Here is a 17,931-nt window from a genome sequence, read left to right on the forward strand (position 1 = left end):
TGAGTTCGACTTTCTCATGCGATTGCGGATGCCCGGCGGCTGTCGCATCGTGGCTTATGCCGACGATGGGCTGCTGCTGGTTGAGGGCAGTTCGCGTGCCAAGATCGAGCTCAGAGCGACACAAGCATGTAAGGTATTGCGGTTGTGGAGTCTCAGCATAAGATGGTTTTCAGCACGGAGAAAACCACTATGATGTTTTTGAAGGGCCGGCTCGCTGCAACCCGCCATCCGCGGGTTGTGATGGGCGGCCTTCCAATTAGGTATGTTCCCGTTCAGAAGCATCTGGGTGTTATCCTTGATGAGAGGCTTCTCTTCAAGGGAGCACCTCCAGTTTGTGGCGAAGAAGGTTATAGATGCCTTCTTTGGCGTCTGTAGGGTGATCCATCCCGATTTGGGGTTGAATTACCGTACCATGCGTATTCTTTACAAAGGTGTTTGTGAGGCCATTATGCTGTACGCTGCGCCCGTCTGGGATCATCGTTTGCAATTACAGAGCTATAGGGACATTCTGTTACGAGCCCAGCGTCTTCTGTTATTAGCTGTTGTCGGCGGTTACAGGACTGTTTCGCGAGAGGCAGTTACTGTGATTGCTGGCATGAAGCCAGTGGATATTTTGGCTACAGAGCGTAGCCAGCGGTTTATTTCTAAGAAGGAAGGCCTTCTTACCTCAGGGCGTATGCGGGAAATTGAAGATCAAGGTTTTGACTTTTGGCAAGCTAGGTGGGCTGAATCTTCTACTGGTCGATATATGCATGGTATCTTTCCAAATGTTAGGGAAATGTTGGAAAGACTCCATGCGCGAGTTGCAGCGCGATCCTTGGCAGGTCGCAAAGACGTGTTACAGGCCAAAGCCATTGTACGTGTTGTCCAGTGTCCGGTGCGGGTTAGGTGGTCGTGACCACACTGTAACATCTGTGGCGACTTACCGGGCGTTCCTGGATACTCTATTTCCAGATGCTCCAGAGGGTGAAGCGGAAATCGGCGTTAGGGCGGGTGAAACACCATTCCCTGACGTTCGGACCGTGGAACCCGAAGATATAGACCGAGTGGTTTCTCGAATGGCATTGAAGAAGGCACCGGGGATTGACCAGCTTGACCCGGATATTTTTCACCATCTATTGCGTGTCATAAGGGAGCCACTTGGCAGACTGTTCACGGGATGTCTAAGCTGGGGCTACTTTCCGGTTTGCTGGAAGGTGGTCTTGGTGAGGGTACTCCTGAAACCTGGAAAGGATCCTGGTGAGGTCAGCAGTTATCGATTCATCAGCCTCTTGCCGGTTCTGGCAAGTTGCTTGAAAGGCTGGTTGTGGAACGGCTCGAGGAAAGCATCGATATGAACTGTTTTCTAAATCGAGGCCAATATGGTTTCATTAAAGGGGTTGGCACCGAGGATTGCATCTTAAATGCTCTTGCCGAGGTGGAAAGCGCCGACTGCAAATATGTTTTGGCTATTTTTATTGATATAGAGGCAGCATTTCCTTCCTTGTGTTGGAGTTCTGTCCTCTATGCTTTGGAACGCCGCAATGTTCCCGAAGCCCTGCAAGCCGTGATAAGAGACTAACCCTACGGCTCTGTTTAAAGATGCGCACCTAGTTGTGGAAAAGTCCGTCACCAGGGGAAGCCCGCAGGGTTCCGTTCTCGGCCCCCTGCTGTGGAACCTGGTGTTTGACGGATTTCTGGGGTTGACATTCCCAGAAGGGGTCACGGCCCAGGCTTTCGCCGATGACTGTCTCCTTTTAGTTCGTGGCAATTCACGACCGCAGCTAGAAAGTAGAGCGCAGGCGGCTTTGTCAACCGCCGAGGGCTGGATGGACATTCAAAATTTAAAGTTTTCTGTGCCCAAGACGAAGTTTATGCTTCTGAAGGGTGCAAACAAATTATCATGTAGTCGAAACCCCCATATTAAATATAAAGGCTGTGTAATCAGCCGAGTGAGGGTTCATAAGTACCTAGGTGTTTTGTTTGATGATAAGTTGCTTTTTAGTAACCATATTAAGCAAGTTGCGGCGGATGTTGTCTCTGTGATGCACAAGCTTAGGAGGATTGCTCGGAAGGATTACGGGCTGTCGGGCCGCCAAATGTACTTGGTGTACCGAGGCGTTTCGAAAGTATGATCGCATACGCGGCGCCAGTTTGGGCGCATAGGTTGGAAAGAAATAGAGCACTGCTTCAATATTTAAGGAGTGCCCAGCGCAGAGCCATGATAGTATGCACTGATGTATTTAAAACAACCTCCTACGAGGCTACTACCGTATTGGGAAAGGCTCTCCCAATCGATTTAGTGGTGAAAGTTCGAGCAGTCATGTGGAAGTTGCGAAGAGGTCGGGAGGCCGAGGCATTTGGGATGCGGTTTCGAGCCGGGCCAGAACCGGAGCGGAACAGTGATCACAATGCACCGGAACAAAATTTCGTACAGTTGCGCATCTCCCGTCTGCGGAAAAGGCTATGGAGCCTCGCGATGGAGACATGGCAGCTTGAATGGCACACCACGACGAAGGGAAGATCCTTGTGTAGTTTTATACAGGATCTGGGGCGATGGTATGCCTCGATTTCGTTTTTAAGGGCGTCGGGTGCCCGGATGCTCACCAACCATGTAAACCTGAACCAATATCTGTTTCGGTTTCGCCTGGTGGCTGATGAGTTGTGTGTCTGCGGGGAGGTCCAGTCGAACATGCATATGATGTTCGACTGCCCTGCTCTTGGGGAGGGGGGGGGCAGAGATCGAGCCACCCTGGAACTTAGAGGTCGGGGGGAAACTTGGCCGCTCACAAACGGCGAGTCAATGTGGCGAGGGCCGCATTGTCGGACCGTGTGGGAGTTCCTCGATGAGGTTGCTATGTTCAACCGTTATCGTTAATTGTAAGGGTTGTGTAATGTAATAATGACACCTAAGCTCTGCTGTAAGAATCCTTCCTTGAGATAATGGCTGGCCACCAGCCAAACTAGCTCCAAGCGCGGTTAAATGGTGGACAGGTACTAGCTGGCATACAGCGACCGAGGCGTGGCAGCCTAAATTGCTGCCTTTTAAATATAAGAACTTCAATAGTTTTAATTGTAACAAGGGGTGCGCCTCCCCGATTTAGTTTTATTGTTGACAAGTGAGCGACTGGGACACTTAAGCGAGTGCTGTACGGCACCCTGCTTAATTCGCTCACGCAAGTTAGGTAGCTCATTAGGAGCAGATAGGATCGAGGTCGCTATACCGTTTTTTAGAGGCACAGTAGCCGTTTTTTGGCATGGAACATTTGGTCTATGCTCTAGGGTGACCGAATGGGGTGGTGGTGGGAGAAATGCCAGCTAACCAAAATGTTAGGGAATTGCGTGCTATTAGTTGGGTTTCCCCCAATTGGTATACTACTCAATTTCTGTCGGGACATGGTGCCTTTAGGGACAGTCTAGCGAGGTTTAGGTTGGTTGATTCCGGCTTATGTCCGGAATGTAGAGTCGATGATACGGTGGACCATGTCCTATACATCTGTCCCCGGTACGAAGCTGAGCGTAGCAGAGTTGGAAGGAAACTTGAGAGAGTACACTCCGTTTTGGATCTGCGAGTCAACTGGAGGACTCGCCGTGAGTGGATGATTGTGAAATTCCTCGCTCAGTGCAGGACGGCTGAAGGGATTTAGAGTAGGAACCCGGGTGGCTAGGTTCCGTCTGGGCAGTTGATTGACCGAAGGTAGGCGTTTAGGCAGCGTGCCTCGGTTAGATTTAAGAGGTGTCATTTTGATGTTGAATTAAGCTGTCGGCGGAGTTGCGGCCGCTGCCAACCGGCATGGTATTCCTTGTCCCGGGGGGTGCGGTCGCGCTTCGACGGGAGCATTTGTGTGAACACGACACTGTCGGGGAGCGTGGCTGTGTGCCGCTTCGGTATGCAGTGGCGTTTCGACGGCGGTTATTTGGAAGAAGGTGAATGTCACGCGGGACTCCGCGATAGAGCTGAGTGGGAGTAGGCGTTAATTCTGCTCTCCCCGGTAGACTGGAACGGAGTCCATTAGCTTTGAACTCATGTTGAGTTACTGTTAGCGGGGTTCTTTAAGGGAACTAGGACCAAATTTCGCTGTGATTAACGCTTTTAGAGGGAAAGTTGTTGTAGTGGTTAGTTTGCCTCGAATCCGAGGCAAATGAATTGGCTCATTAATGGTTAGAACTAGGCGCGGGGTCTTCATTCCGCGGTTAGACTTCTAGCTTAGTTCCTGAGGGCGACGTGGTAGCTGCAGGTATCCGTTGTCTTCTTCTGAAGGCATAAACTTAAACTATCTCGGGATGAATTTACCGATGCAGATGTCCCTCGGGTCATCTGCATCGGTGGCATCCCTGTGGGGCTTGAACTGAACGCTGTGGTGTGCAATCAGTTTGAGGGCGAGAAGATATCCTCCGTTAAAGCCACTACTGGCTAGGAACAGAGGAGGTGATGTAGCGACCGGACAGGCTACGAGGCGGGATCTTCTCCCCTCGGGGGGGAATCGAGATGTCTCATGCGATTGCGGATGCACAGTGGCTGCCGAATCGTGGCGTATGCCGACGATGGGTTGCTGCTGGCTGAGGGCAACTCGCGTGCCGAAATAGAGCTCAGAGCGACACAGGCATGTCAGTTCCCAGGTTGTGGAGTCCTCAGCATAAGATGGTTTTCAGTGCGGAGAAAACCACTATGATGTTACTTAAAGATCGTCCAGCTGCGACCTGTCACCCGCGGGTTGTGATGGACAGCCTTACGATTAGTTATGTTACCGTTCAGAAGTATCTGGGTGTTATCCTTGATGAGAGGCTTCAATTCAAGGAGCACCTTCAGTTTGTTGCAAAGAAGCCCATTGATGGCTTCTTTGGTGTGTGTAGTATCATTCATCCCGATTGGGGATTGAATTATTGTACCTTTTATAACAATAGAAGGTACAATAATTCAAGCTGTTGTCGGTGGCTACAGAACTGTCTCGAGAAAGGCAGTCTCTGTAATCGTCGGCATTATATCCTTAGATATTGTAGCTACGGAACGTTGCAAGAGGTACATCTCCAAGAAGGAAGGCCTTCTTACTTCAGAGCATATGCGAGAAATTGAAGACCAAGGTTTTGACTCTTGGCAAGCTAGGTGGGACAATTCTTCTACAGGTCGATACACATGGTATCTTTCCAAATGTTAGGGAGCTGCGAGCAATTAGTTGGGTTTCCCCCAGTCGGTACACAACTCAGTTCCTTTCAGGACATGGTGCCTTTAGGGTATAGTTTGGTTAGATTTGGCTAGATTCAGGCTTGTGACTGGACTGTAGAGTCGATGAGACCACGGACCATGTCCTTTATGTCTGTCCCCGGTACGAGGCTGAGCGTACCAGAGTTGTTGGGGAACTCGAGAGAGTGGATTCATTCTTTGATCTGCGGGTGAATTGGAAGACTCATAGAGACTGGACTATTGCGGCTGGCTTCCTCTGTTTCCTCACCCTGAGCAGAGGGATTGAAGGGTGTGTAGTAGAGTAGCATCTCGGGAGTAGGAGGTCTGTCTGACTCTCCCTTGTAGACCAGACCAGAGTCCGTAAATTAGCCTAAGTCTGGGGTATGAACTATAGTTGAGTTCATTAAGGGAATTAGAACTGAATTTCGTTGTGAACATTTTTTGGTGGTATGTTGTTGTTAAATTTGGCTTGAATCTCGAGACATTTACTAGAAATTGGCTCAATAAAAGTAGAAATAGGTGCGAGGTTTGTGCTTCCGCGAACTAGCTAGTTCAGAGGGAAACGATGTAGGACATTCAAGATGTCCGGATGAGGCCTACAGCGAAGGCAAAAGCTAAGTTCATAAATCCCAGATTTCTATGTAAATGTCTACTGAGGCATTTACATCGCTGGCATCCCAGTCAGGCCAAGCTTATTACTATGAGATGTAAAAAGTCAGAGGGCAAAAGACGACTCCTGTTAAAGTCGAACAGCGTGGGGGGGGGGGTGCCGACCGGAAGCATTACAAGGCGGGTGTCTTCCCCTATGGGGTTGGTATGGTACTTAATATAAACCCACCAGGTTGCCCTAGTGGTGAACTCGTCATCACAAATCAGCTGACTTCGAACTCCAGAGTGCTAAGGTTCAAATCCTAGTAAAGGCAGTTACTTTTATATGGATTTGAATACTAGATTGTGAATACTGGTGTTCTTTGGTGGTTGGGTTTCAATTAACAATACATCCCAGGAATGGTTGACCTGAGACTGTTCAAGACTGCCCTTCATTTACATTCTACATATCACCCCCATTCATCCTCTGAAGTAATACCTTATGATGGTTTTGGAGGCTAAACAGAAAAAGGAAAATAATAGTTGGTACTTAATACACACAGACAAAATAAATGAAAAGATAAATGCATGTTAAATATCTTTACCGTTATAAAAAGTTAAAATTGTCATTAGATAATGCATTTTTGCTAATAGGTATAACTTTTTTTTAAGTGGTTACACACAAGCGTGATTACAGAGAAAAGGTATAGCATTAAAAAAGTAAATAAATAATTATGAAAACATTTAATTATACTCACAGAAAATAGTAAATTTGTTAAACAGTGTCTGTCTCATAATTTCAAATTTTTTAAGTAATTTGGCTTTTGTAGAGAGGTGCTGAAAGCAGATTTATCTTACTGTAAAAACCTGCCTAGCCTATAAGTTAACATTACCCAGAACATTACCATAACTTTACCCAAAACAACTTACTTAATCTTATGGGTATTATCTGTTAATTTTTTTTAGAGTTATTGTGTTTATGATTTTGTTCAGTGAGAAATGATGATTTTAGGTTGCTCCAAAAGGATTGAGAAATGTAACGACTATGATGTGTGGATCATGTTCAAATGAGAATGCTTTTAAAAACATGTTTATTTGGTACAGAGGTAAACAACGTGGTGAAAATGCTGAATTTACTCCTGAAGAACTTCAATCATGTATGATAAATCAGGTCCCTGGCTCACCAAAATTATCTATATTATCTTTTAAAGGTAAAACTCATATTTTTTGTTTGGTAGATTAAAAAAACTTTTTTCTCCACTTTTTCTATTTTCTTCACATTTTTTAATTACAAAATTATAAAATAAAGCTTATTGCCTGAATTATTTGCTCTTGCATTTTAATATTTCTCTTCTTATACATATTTTTTCTTTAAAATTTCTTTATTACCAGATAAACTAATCCAGTACGCTATAAGATTATATCCCACTAATCTAGTACTTTTTCTACTGATTATTTTCTTCTCCAACTCTCCTTTTTAGTGTGCTTTATAGTATCACAATTTTTTAATTTAATTATAAAGCTGATTTTTAAAACTACTTTAAAAAATTGTATTTCAGAAACATATTTTTTAGTTTCATTTCTTCTATCATGTATTTTTGCCATGCAACCGTATGCTCTATATCAGTATTTTAAGAATTTTTATATCTAAGCACTGTAAGATCATAAATTACACTCTGCATGCTGTCTATGTGATATTGTGTAAATCGAAATGTATATAACTAGATGTTTAAATCCTTGTAAACGCAGTGTGTGGAAAATGTTATATTATTGTAGACGATGCAGAACCGTGAAAAAATGTATTGCCCCAAATTTTATAAAATGGACTGGTTATCTTTCATTTTGTATTTTAATTTTAATATTTGATTAGACACATGATAATTTTAGTGTATTGAAAAGTAATAATCTCTGTAAAATAAAGTAAAATCATATGTAAAATAGAGCAAGATTTATTTTTATTATCAGTTAAAGAGCTCATTACTGATATAGAAATCAAATAAAACATTTGTTTCATAAGCAATAGGCTGATTTTTGGAATCGTAAAATTTAATATCCCCAAGAAATACTAAAAATCAAATTTCTTTAAAATTCAAGAGTTGTTCAGTAATTAAACAGACAAATGACTGTTATTTTAATATGATCTCCTCTAAAACAAAAATTTAATGGGAAAATGGAAATTATTTTGGCATTGTACAAAGAAGAAAGAAGATTTTTACAAAACAAACAAATGATAACAAGCTATTTTAAGAAACAATTACACATAATGTGAGTAGCTCTGTCAATGTGTTGAGTTATTGATAGGGGCATTAAGAGGCTTTATCTGGCAGGCACTTAACCATTGTTCTGTAACCATAAAGGCAGGAAACAGAGTCTTCAACTCAGTCCATAGATCCCTTACCAGATACTAAGAATCCCTAGTTTTTCAATTCCTGGCATCCTGAACATGAAGAAACTAGGAGGATCAGACCTCACAGGACTAATAATGGAGAAGAAGGGATCCATGAAAAATTGGTTTCATGGTGATTAAGGGTAAACTACCCATCAGGATAATTTTAATATGATATTAGGGCGGAAAATAATTACTGTGATATTTTAAAAGAATGTATTATTGTTTTTTAACTCGAAAGGTAGTAAGTAAAATAAAACATAATTTATTTTAATACGATATGAAATAGGATCATAAATACAATCTTGTAATAGATTTTAGCAGCAATTTTTTTTTGGCTGAAATTAACCCCAAGTTTTTTATTTAGTTAATTTCTTAAATTTGCACAGTTTTACTGGAACATAATTCCAGTATAAATTAAGGACGTACAGCATATTCATTTATGTTAATAAGAATCAAATCAAAGGGAATGATTTTTAACCAAATTTTGCCTCATTTTTCCTGTGTTTTTAAGTTTAAAATTATAAATTTGGTATATAATTGTTAAAAAATCATTTTAATTTGTTTTTTACTTCCAGAAGAAAGTAATAATGTATAAATAATAGTAGTTCTAATTTATGTAAGAAAACAAATAAAAACTTTAGTTTAATTTAATTTTGTAAGCTATATCTAATATGTTATCTATAAATTTATTCTCTACACAAATTTATAGATTGTGTAATTGATATGAAATAAAATTTTGTTAACCTACCTTCCTTTTATACTTATGTAAACAGTCGATGACTCCTTTCAATAATCACCAGTTACAGAATTGAGTTTGTATGAGGGATGATAAATTCTTGATCCATGCTCACAGTTTACTATCACCAACCAGATATTAATATATATATACTCATGTTCATTCTAATAGAGGAATAGAGGTTATAATGAATTACTACGCCTTAACAAGAAACACTAGTGAAGACTGTCTTGTAGCAATCAACACAAACACTATTATGTAGTTTGCTTTGTTTGCTTTGTTTGCTTTTAAAAGCAAAATAATTGTAAGAAAAATGAATACTAGCTTAGCTAGTTTACTTTCTCAATGCTTATTTAAGAGTATATGACAATAATAGTATATGACTGGCCTTATCACAGTTATTATTGATCTTGGGAGAAAATTCTTAACTGACAAACACATTTAATTTGAGTTCTGATTGTTTACAGATAAAAGTAGTTCAGCTTATCAAAAATAATGTGATTTTTGCAATGGAATCAAGCTTAAAAATTTGAAAATATTAATGATGGATGATTCATCTACTTTTTTTTAACATATCAGATAAATGATATATTGGAAAAGTTGAAATGATGTTGAAATTTTAAAATCGAGGGATAAAGCAATCACAATAATATCAAATTAGAAAAAAACTTATTTCAAATAAATCCAAGAATTTTATTTATGACTGATTTATTGCTTTATTTTACTCTTTCAGGAGCATTTCATGGTCGTACACTTGGTTCATTATCAACAACACACTCCAAAGATATTCATAAGTTAGATATACCGGCTTTTGATTGGCCTGTTGCATCTTTTCCAAGGTATAAATATCCACTTGAGGAAAATGTTAGAGAAAATACAGCTGAAGATGATAAATGTATAGCTGAGGTAATAAATTTTTACATTTTCATTATCTTAATGAGAAAGTAACTTTGAAAAACTGTATATTCTAAAATGCGTTGTATTATATAAACTGATTGTGATCTTACCATACTTTTATTTCTACTAGTGAGAACTGCAACTCTAATAGTTATATACTTATTCTTTATTTTAATGATTTCTGAAGGCTAGCCTTCTTCAACTAAGCTATTTTAGATTATTTGGCAAATCTTTTTGATTTCCAGTTTTAGATTTGGCATCGATATCTGTTTTCATATGTAAAATCTTCATGAAAATATTAAATTGGTATTAAAACTGATATAATGCTAGTAACTGGGTATTTTTTGAGTGATTTCATTGAAAAAAGAATTTAATGAATCAACCAACTAGTATAATACTGACTTCCCCAAGAATACTCAGTATCTTATTCTAATTGTATAACACATCATTTCATCAGAAAATCAATAGAAAATGAGATACATGTATAAGACAGTAAATTAATATGATTTTGTGAAAATAATCTTTTAGTATAGTATCTGATTTTACATTCCTGCTAAGCCTTTGGTGAGTTATGATCATGATTGTGAATTTCTGGATTTTAATTTCTCATCATAATTCTATTTTGATACAAAATGTTCTTGATAAATATTTTATTATTAGGATACGCATTCTAATCAGTTAGCAGTTACAATTAACAGCATATTTAAATAGATTTAGATTTCTCAGTTGTTTTACTCCTGTTATTTTATGAGGGAACTTAAATGTTATTTTAATAAGGAAGTTTAAATGTTTAATATCTTCTTTGTGAAAAATTGGTTCTTCAACAATTTTTATATAAAATAAGTTCTGTTTTGTAACAAACCTCTACCACCACACTGATTTCTAAATTTTCTTGATAATCATCAAATAAACTGTGCTGCTTGGTTTTGTTCAGAAATTCTTTGTTATGTATTTTAGAAAGTAAAGAGGTTTATATTTTAATTAGTAACTTTAATAATTGATGGTAAATTTTATTAACCTCTTTAATAAAGAGGTTAATAAATATTTAACTCATTATAAAGAGTTTTCGTTCTGTGTTGTAGGTAGAAGAATTGATTGAATTATATGCAAAGAAAGGTATACCAGTTGCTGGTATAATTGCTGAACCTATTCAGGCCGAGGGAGGTGACAATCCTGGATCAAATGAATTCTTTCAAAAGCTTCAGAATGTTGCAAAAAAGGTGAGAGAAATTTACCCATACCTTGTTTTTAGTTTTACTTTTTTAATTTCACATTCCAAGGAAAGAAATACTGGATATCCAAAGAAGAACTTTGTGATTTTAAATTAAATTTACTTTGTTCCAGTTAGAATTACAAATGTATATTTTGTCATATAAATGTACGAAGTCTTAAGTTTTTATTTACCTTTTAATCTAACTCAATGTGAGTACTGTTTATAGCCCTGCAGACATCAAACCAATAATTCACCTCATTCCACACTCTGGCAAGCATGCCTGTAGGAATTACTTCCATGGCTGCTGCTATTCTTTGGCGCAGGTGATCAAGCGATTGGATTTTTTCTTGGTATATGATGTCCTTTATGTATTTCCGAAAGAAAAAATCCATCAGCATCAAATTGGGGCTTTGCAGTGGCCAAAGAGTGGGAGTTTCTCTGCCTATGCAGCCTTCTGGGAACCTGTTGTTGGGTGCAGTCCACACAACTTAAGCTCTATCCAAAAATTAGGCCCGTCATATTTTCACTCTGCAGAAACACAAAGTTCACAATGTACATCATACCTGTAATAGTCTGTTCATGGAAAAGAATAGCCCAAAAATTTTATTATGTATCATGATTCCAGATCAGACATCATTTTTAGACTGCTGTGGAAGAAATCATCCAATATTGGGGGGGGGGGGGGTCAATTTTCTGAGTCACAAACTCAACAATTATAGCATATCATGACTTCATGAACATGAAAATAACGTGAATCAGAAAATAAATGCATTTGAGATAGTTTTCATCAACAGAAATGAAATGTAACTTGGTTGTTACAAATTGGGCTCTTTGTGACTTGTTAGGTTTAATCTCGTGGAATAGCTGTGTTTATAAGCACGACGTATCAATTGCTTGTGAACAACATGATGGACAGTGCTTTTAGGCATGTATAGTTGATGACTAAACTATGAACTGAATGTTTTGAACTTTGGAAAGACAGCTTTAATTCTTTTTGTGTTTTTGGCACTTGTTTTAAGCCTACTTGGTGAGTGTCCTTTCAAAACGTTTCTGGTTTCTAAAATCTGTAAACACCACTAATGTGTGGTTGTGGTTTTGTCACTTGGAAAATTTCTATAATAAACTGGCATATAATTTCTTTATATGACAGTAACACATTTTTTTTCTGTAAACCAGTATACGCACTGTGCATTCTCTTGTAGCAGTGCCATGGTAATGATGCCTGAGCTCATAACAGCCTGGCCTGTGCAACAGTCTAACCCACCTGCTATCCTATGGAGAATGGGTAAACTAAAACTTAATTGTTGTTGCTTCAGAATTATGCATAAAACATTATTTAGTGCAGTAAAATAAAAACTGTATTTATTATTGAAACCCTGGAGTTATTTTTCAAACTCCTGGTATTGTGTTATATAAATTTTCAAACTACCCAAGATCTTATCAGCTATGATTCTTAAATTTTTTGATAAGTCATGCTGTTGATTTTTAGCATTCTCCCTTTATTCTTATTTTGTGATAATCATTAATTGAAACGTTTTTTTTTTGTTAGTCTATTACCTAATTTTCAACAACTACTTTCAAAATTTTCTGAAATACTATTTTAAAAAATGGTGTAAAGGAGCTGTATTTTCATTTTGTATAAATATTTTTAATTATTTCTTTCCTATTCTGTAATTGATGTTTGATACCTTCAGATTTCTTTTCTGTGTAAAGGTTTAACTAGGTTACATCAGCATGCTTTTGATATATTTTTTATTTTGCTGTTATTTCAACCTAATAGTAAAATTATGCATCTTCTGCTTTATTGTGATCTATCTTAATGTGAAACTTGTTTGGAAAGTAAGTACCATTTACATATTTAACTGTAAGCTTGTATCTGAGCTCACCAAATCTCCACAGGCCCACGGCTTAACCTCATTGATCAAGTGTCTAGTCCACACACCAGTGGACGCTTCACTCCAACAGTCTTGCCATTGCTTTAACAAAAGGTTGTACGCCTCACTTTTGTTTGTACCTGAATAGGTTGCACATCTCATTTTAGTAAGCAACTCGACTAGTGGCATTCCTGCCTGACTGTCTCAGCCGAGTCAGTCCTGCACGCGGAGCATGCTCTCAGGGCCATACGCCTCTGTAAACCCTCCAATGTGCGTACATTTCTCTTTGAACCCATGGCTTTTTTCTATATAGGGATCCCATAAAGAATTATAGAGTAACTACATGTATATCTTGTGTCTGGAAGATTTAGGGCCACCCACATTTGTGAGTAACCTACTCAGAGCCTGGATGGTCTTTTCAGCCTTCTTTGCAACCTGGCCGACATGTGCAGAAAATGAGCACCTATGGTCGATCCAGAAACCCAAGTTTTTAACTTCACTGTCCGGAACTACGGAGTGTCCCTTCACCTCAAAACACATAGGCTCTAGCCATCTCCTTCCAGCCAAGACTACCGTTTTAGTTTTGCGGGGAGATAAACTCTCAAACCCTGCTTAGTCAACCACTCATCAACAATGACTATTAAATGGTTCTCTTTCGAGATAACATCTCTTTCACTCCTGGCAACTACTACGAGAGCTAATTGGTATGCATATTCGACAGTTGAGACTGTCCTTCGAGATAAGTCAGGTATATGAGATTCCACAGTGTTGGCCCAACAACTGAGCCCTGTGGAACCCTGCACTATACATTGAAAGACAGATGTTGGTCTCCCAGTTTGTACACCACCCTTCTGTGCAGGAGATATCTATATAAAATTCGCTTAAGATACGGGGAAATGCACCATTTCTTCACGACTCTGAAGGTGGATGCCCAACTAATGGAATTAAAAGCATTTTGGACGTCCAGAAGTATCACAGCTGAAATACTCCTGGAACACCAAGTCCCATTGGCAGCCTGTTCTGCCAAATCTATGATGTGTTTCACAGTGTCCATTGTAGAACGACCTTGCCTGAAGCCGTACTGCATTTCGCTCAGACCGCCTCTTGCCTCGACTTCCTGCTGCAGCCTAGCCACAAGTAACCTTTCGAACAGCTTACAAAAGCTGTTCGTCAGGCACAACAGTCAGTAAGTTGTGGTATCACCAGGACCACTAGGATTCTCAATGAATACTACTCTAGAAATCTTCCACTCGTCTGGTAAATAATCATGTAAGATCATATAGTTCATGATATTAAGGGCAGGAATCGAAGCAACCTCTGTGATGATCTTCACAACCTCCGACGGGATCCCGTCCAGTCCCGGATTCTTATGAGGCTTCATACCTCGTGTAACCGCGAAGAGCTCATGTATCTCGAACAACGGCAAGTCGTCCGCAACTATCTCCATCCTGAGGGGATCAACCGCCCTGGGAAGAGGGTGCCGAACAACTCCAAGACCTGGGCAGCTATGAGAATGAGGAGACGGCGTCCAGAACGTCCCAGACCAACCCTGAAGCTTTCCCCCACACATCGCGATCAATCTCCCAGCAGAGAGATCTCTCCTGGCCTCCTTGATCGCAAATTTGTAGTTGCGCTGGCTGAACAGATAAGATACTCTTCTCGTGCCGTCTCAGCACAAAGGCTGTGACTGTGATGTCTGGCCGCTCACTGATATACCCTACGCTTGACTTGACACCTACTTCTCATCTCGCTCAACTCACGCTCAGATTTTCTTAAATTGTCAACTGCCTGAATAACACTTGCCCGCTCACACTCTTCAGCAACTACTTCGGTGAGAGCGCGGGGAGATAAAACCCCAATGAGGCTGACCGCAACCGATTCTCTCAACCTAGCAAATCCAGGCCTGGATACCCTCTTAAACAACCATTTTTGTCGGACTGCAACCGTAGTTTCTTTCAGAATGAGAGAATGATCGCTCGGACTTTTTTCTTCCAAGACTCGTCACAAAATCAGCGACCCAACATGTGGGGGAGCTCACGAATGTCAAATCAAGACATGTTCTAGAGTCGCCCCTCCGAAAGGTGGGATCATCGTTATTGATACATCCAACGCATTGATAAAATCTCCAAGATAATTACCTCGTGCGTTTCGCTGGACACCAGCAAAGGCAGGGGATTTAGCATTAAAATCCCCCAAAACCTCCGACCTAAAAACCCAGCAATGCAGTCAAATAGAAGGTCCAGGAAATCCACGTATACCTGTAAGTCGGTGTTGGGTGAGTGGTAGCAGGAGAAAACCACCCCCCCCCAGATATATCCCAGACCACGCCCAGAATTGACCCGTGGTATACCAGTGACAGGAAAACCAATATGGTTTTCCTGCAAAAAAAAAAATGGTGATAGATGGTTTGCAGACATAGAATGTCTGCAAACCATCTAACGCCCACGACCGACTTCTTATTTGGTTCGGAAATAACAATCATACCAGCTTCATGCTAGAGGGCCACCTGCCAGCAATTATCGACTGCCTGACTGCACCTCTTGGTGTTCAACTCGAGAATCATCATTAATGTTTAGGACAAGCCCTGCTCAACGACCACCGAGCTACACAGCACGCAACTGGCCTTTTCTCCACACTGCTTCATTCTATGCCCCGGCTTACCACAATTAAAGCACAGGGCTGTGCGATCCACACCAGTGCAATTCGACGCCACGTGGCCAACCTCCCAACATTTGTAACATCTCGTCTCAGCATCCCAAATAACAGCGTGGTACTGCACCCATCCGACTCGAACCTTGTTTTCGGTTAGCTTCTTGGCTGCCCGGTATGACATAATTAATGTAGCTTTTTGCTTGGACCCGAAGGCCGGACGAAGAGAAGTTAGCCTAAACTCCTCCTACCGGCCAAGAATGGCTCCAACACTTTCATTCACATCACTCTCCTCCGTCTTGGCGTCGATAACAGTCAGGTGTACTACAATACGCCAGTCAGCCTTTGATCAGAGGTTCACCTGAAAATCATCGGCCTTTGTCTGTAATACTGAAAGGTTTCTGCCGCTTTAATGTTTTTCACCCTTATCAATTCGTCATTATTGCCATGCCTAAGTAACTAAACATCAGTGATATCGCTAACTGATACTCGGTCCTTCATCGACTTAAGCAAGTCGGAATATGACTTGCCTGAAGACCTCACGACGAGTGTTTTGGTGTCTTGATGCACTGGACTGGAGGTGGTTTTGCTCCTAGCTACAGAACTGTTCCGCTTCATCAGGCAAATTCTGATTGGTTTTTCCCTGCCCCTACCGAGGTAGGCCAAGAGTCTCCGGTTTGAGTCTCCGACCTTGTCTCCAGAAAAACTGAAAACCGGGTCACTCGCTTCATTGAGTATGCCTTCAGGCAGTCAGCCATACAGACCCTATTTTCCTCTCTGGAGTCATGGAAAAGCGGATATGTCGCGCCGCCAACCAGGGTCGACTCTTCGCCTAGGAGTACAGAACCCTCCGTCTTGTCCCGGATCACCTGTTCTCACTTAGCCCTACTCTCTCAGAACAAGGAGGAAGCCAAGGGGGCTACCAGAGAACGCCGATCATGCAAGCCTTGATCAGTCCGGCCCGCCAAATTCACAAGAAGCACCCACTCATCAGTAGCAGCCGGTTCATTGATGACTTCAGTAGTGGCCAATAATTCCGAGGGCCAACGCCGGGCGACCAAGTGAAGAAGTTCCTCGTCAGAGACGCCATTTTGCAATTCAACCGCCAAATCCGACTATCGATACACCTTTGTTTGTGTTGCCATTGTTATCTTATCAATCAATGGAGATAATTTGCATAGGTCTCTAAATTCTGAAGCCAGTATAGTAAGATCTTTATCGAGAAGATTAATCTCACGCTTCGTGCTGTGGTCTATATATTGATTTAAATTTTCAGCCAATACTTCCAGCCTAGCTACGAGAGTCTCCAGGTTCTTCCTCATCCGAGGAAACGACACGAAGGTGCTTGGTTGCTGCAGAAGCCTCAACTCCGTTGTAGCAGCTATGGTTGAGCCAGCAACTTCTATCTCCATATTCAGGGATGAAGCTTCGGGGAGAGCGACCCATCCTCACCAGCGACCGCTCCAGCTTCCTAGTGAGATGAATCGGATTTCTGTCCGTCCTGTGGCTATTCGTCAGATCGATAGCGATCTGCACACTTTTATTAATACCAGTGTATTCGGGGCCCAAAAACAAGCTCTATAACACTCCACATGCCCGTATATACAGAGGACTCGTAATATCAAAAACACTCCATATTTCTAATTATTTTATCTTAAATAATTAGTGTAAACGATAATAGTCTAATATCGTTAATAATAATTGTATTAATTATATTACTGCCTTCTGATATGTTATCTGTTATCGGCTAGAGATAACCAAATAATCGCACGCAACGAGATTTTTATCGAAACGACAAAAATCACAATAAAAAATTTGTACGTTAATCAAAAATCATAAAAATTTCAAAACACTTACCTAACAGTACCTATCGTCCGTTTCCTAGAAAGAGCCATAAAACAGACAAAACACTATTATCTAGGAGCAGCACAACATGACCGTACGGTACGAGTTTACTTACTCAACTCGGAAAATAAAGGGAAATAAAGAATGTTTGCCTTTTGGCATACCTATGATTTGGTTAGAGCCTACTAACCATTATGATGAGTACTATTTTTTCTTAATAAATGTTACTGGTTTCAATTCAAACAATAAAAACAGTACTGCATACCTAAACGTTTGTTCAGCTATGAGACCAGTACTTCATGGTGTTGATTTACCAATTCCAATCCCTCCATCTTCTGGGAAAGAAATTTCTGATTCCCCAAAAGGCTCAACCGATGAATTCTCAACTTAAATAGATATTAATTACATTCCAGAAGAATCAAATACTGAACCTTATCTCATCACACAAGCAGAACTGAGCAACCTGATTCATGACTTGTAATTGTCGAAACCTCATTCAGAACTCCTAGGTTCACATCTTAAAGAATGGAATTTATTAAACAAGGATACTATAATTTCAGTATATAGAAATTGAAACAA

The 17,931-nt window shown here is 40.6% G+C and overlaps 1 protein-coding gene across 1 annotated transcript in view; it reads left to right on the plus strand.

The window, feature by feature from the left end:
* Gabat (4-aminobutyrate aminotransferase) overlaps positions 1 to 17,931 on the plus strand; it is a 66,101-nt gene that overhangs the window by 24,324 nt on the left and 23,846 nt on the right. The window contains exons 5-7 of the mRNA XM_075364394.1: positions 6,762 to 6,960; positions 9,608 to 9,780; positions 10,854 to 10,991. Of these exons, the coding sequence (XP_075220509.1) occupies positions 6,762 to 6,960; positions 9,608 to 9,780; positions 10,854 to 10,991 (510 nt within the window). The remainder of the gene's footprint in view (positions 1 to 6,761; positions 6,961 to 9,607; positions 9,781 to 10,853; positions 10,992 to 17,931) is intronic.

This window comes from Lycorma delicatula, chromosome 4 (assembly GCF_047948215.1).
Source record: "Lycorma delicatula isolate Av1 chromosome 4, ASM4794821v1, whole genome shotgun sequence".
In the NCBI taxonomy this organism is placed as follows: domain Eukaryota; kingdom Metazoa; phylum Arthropoda; class Insecta; order Hemiptera; family Fulgoridae; genus Lycorma; species Lycorma delicatula.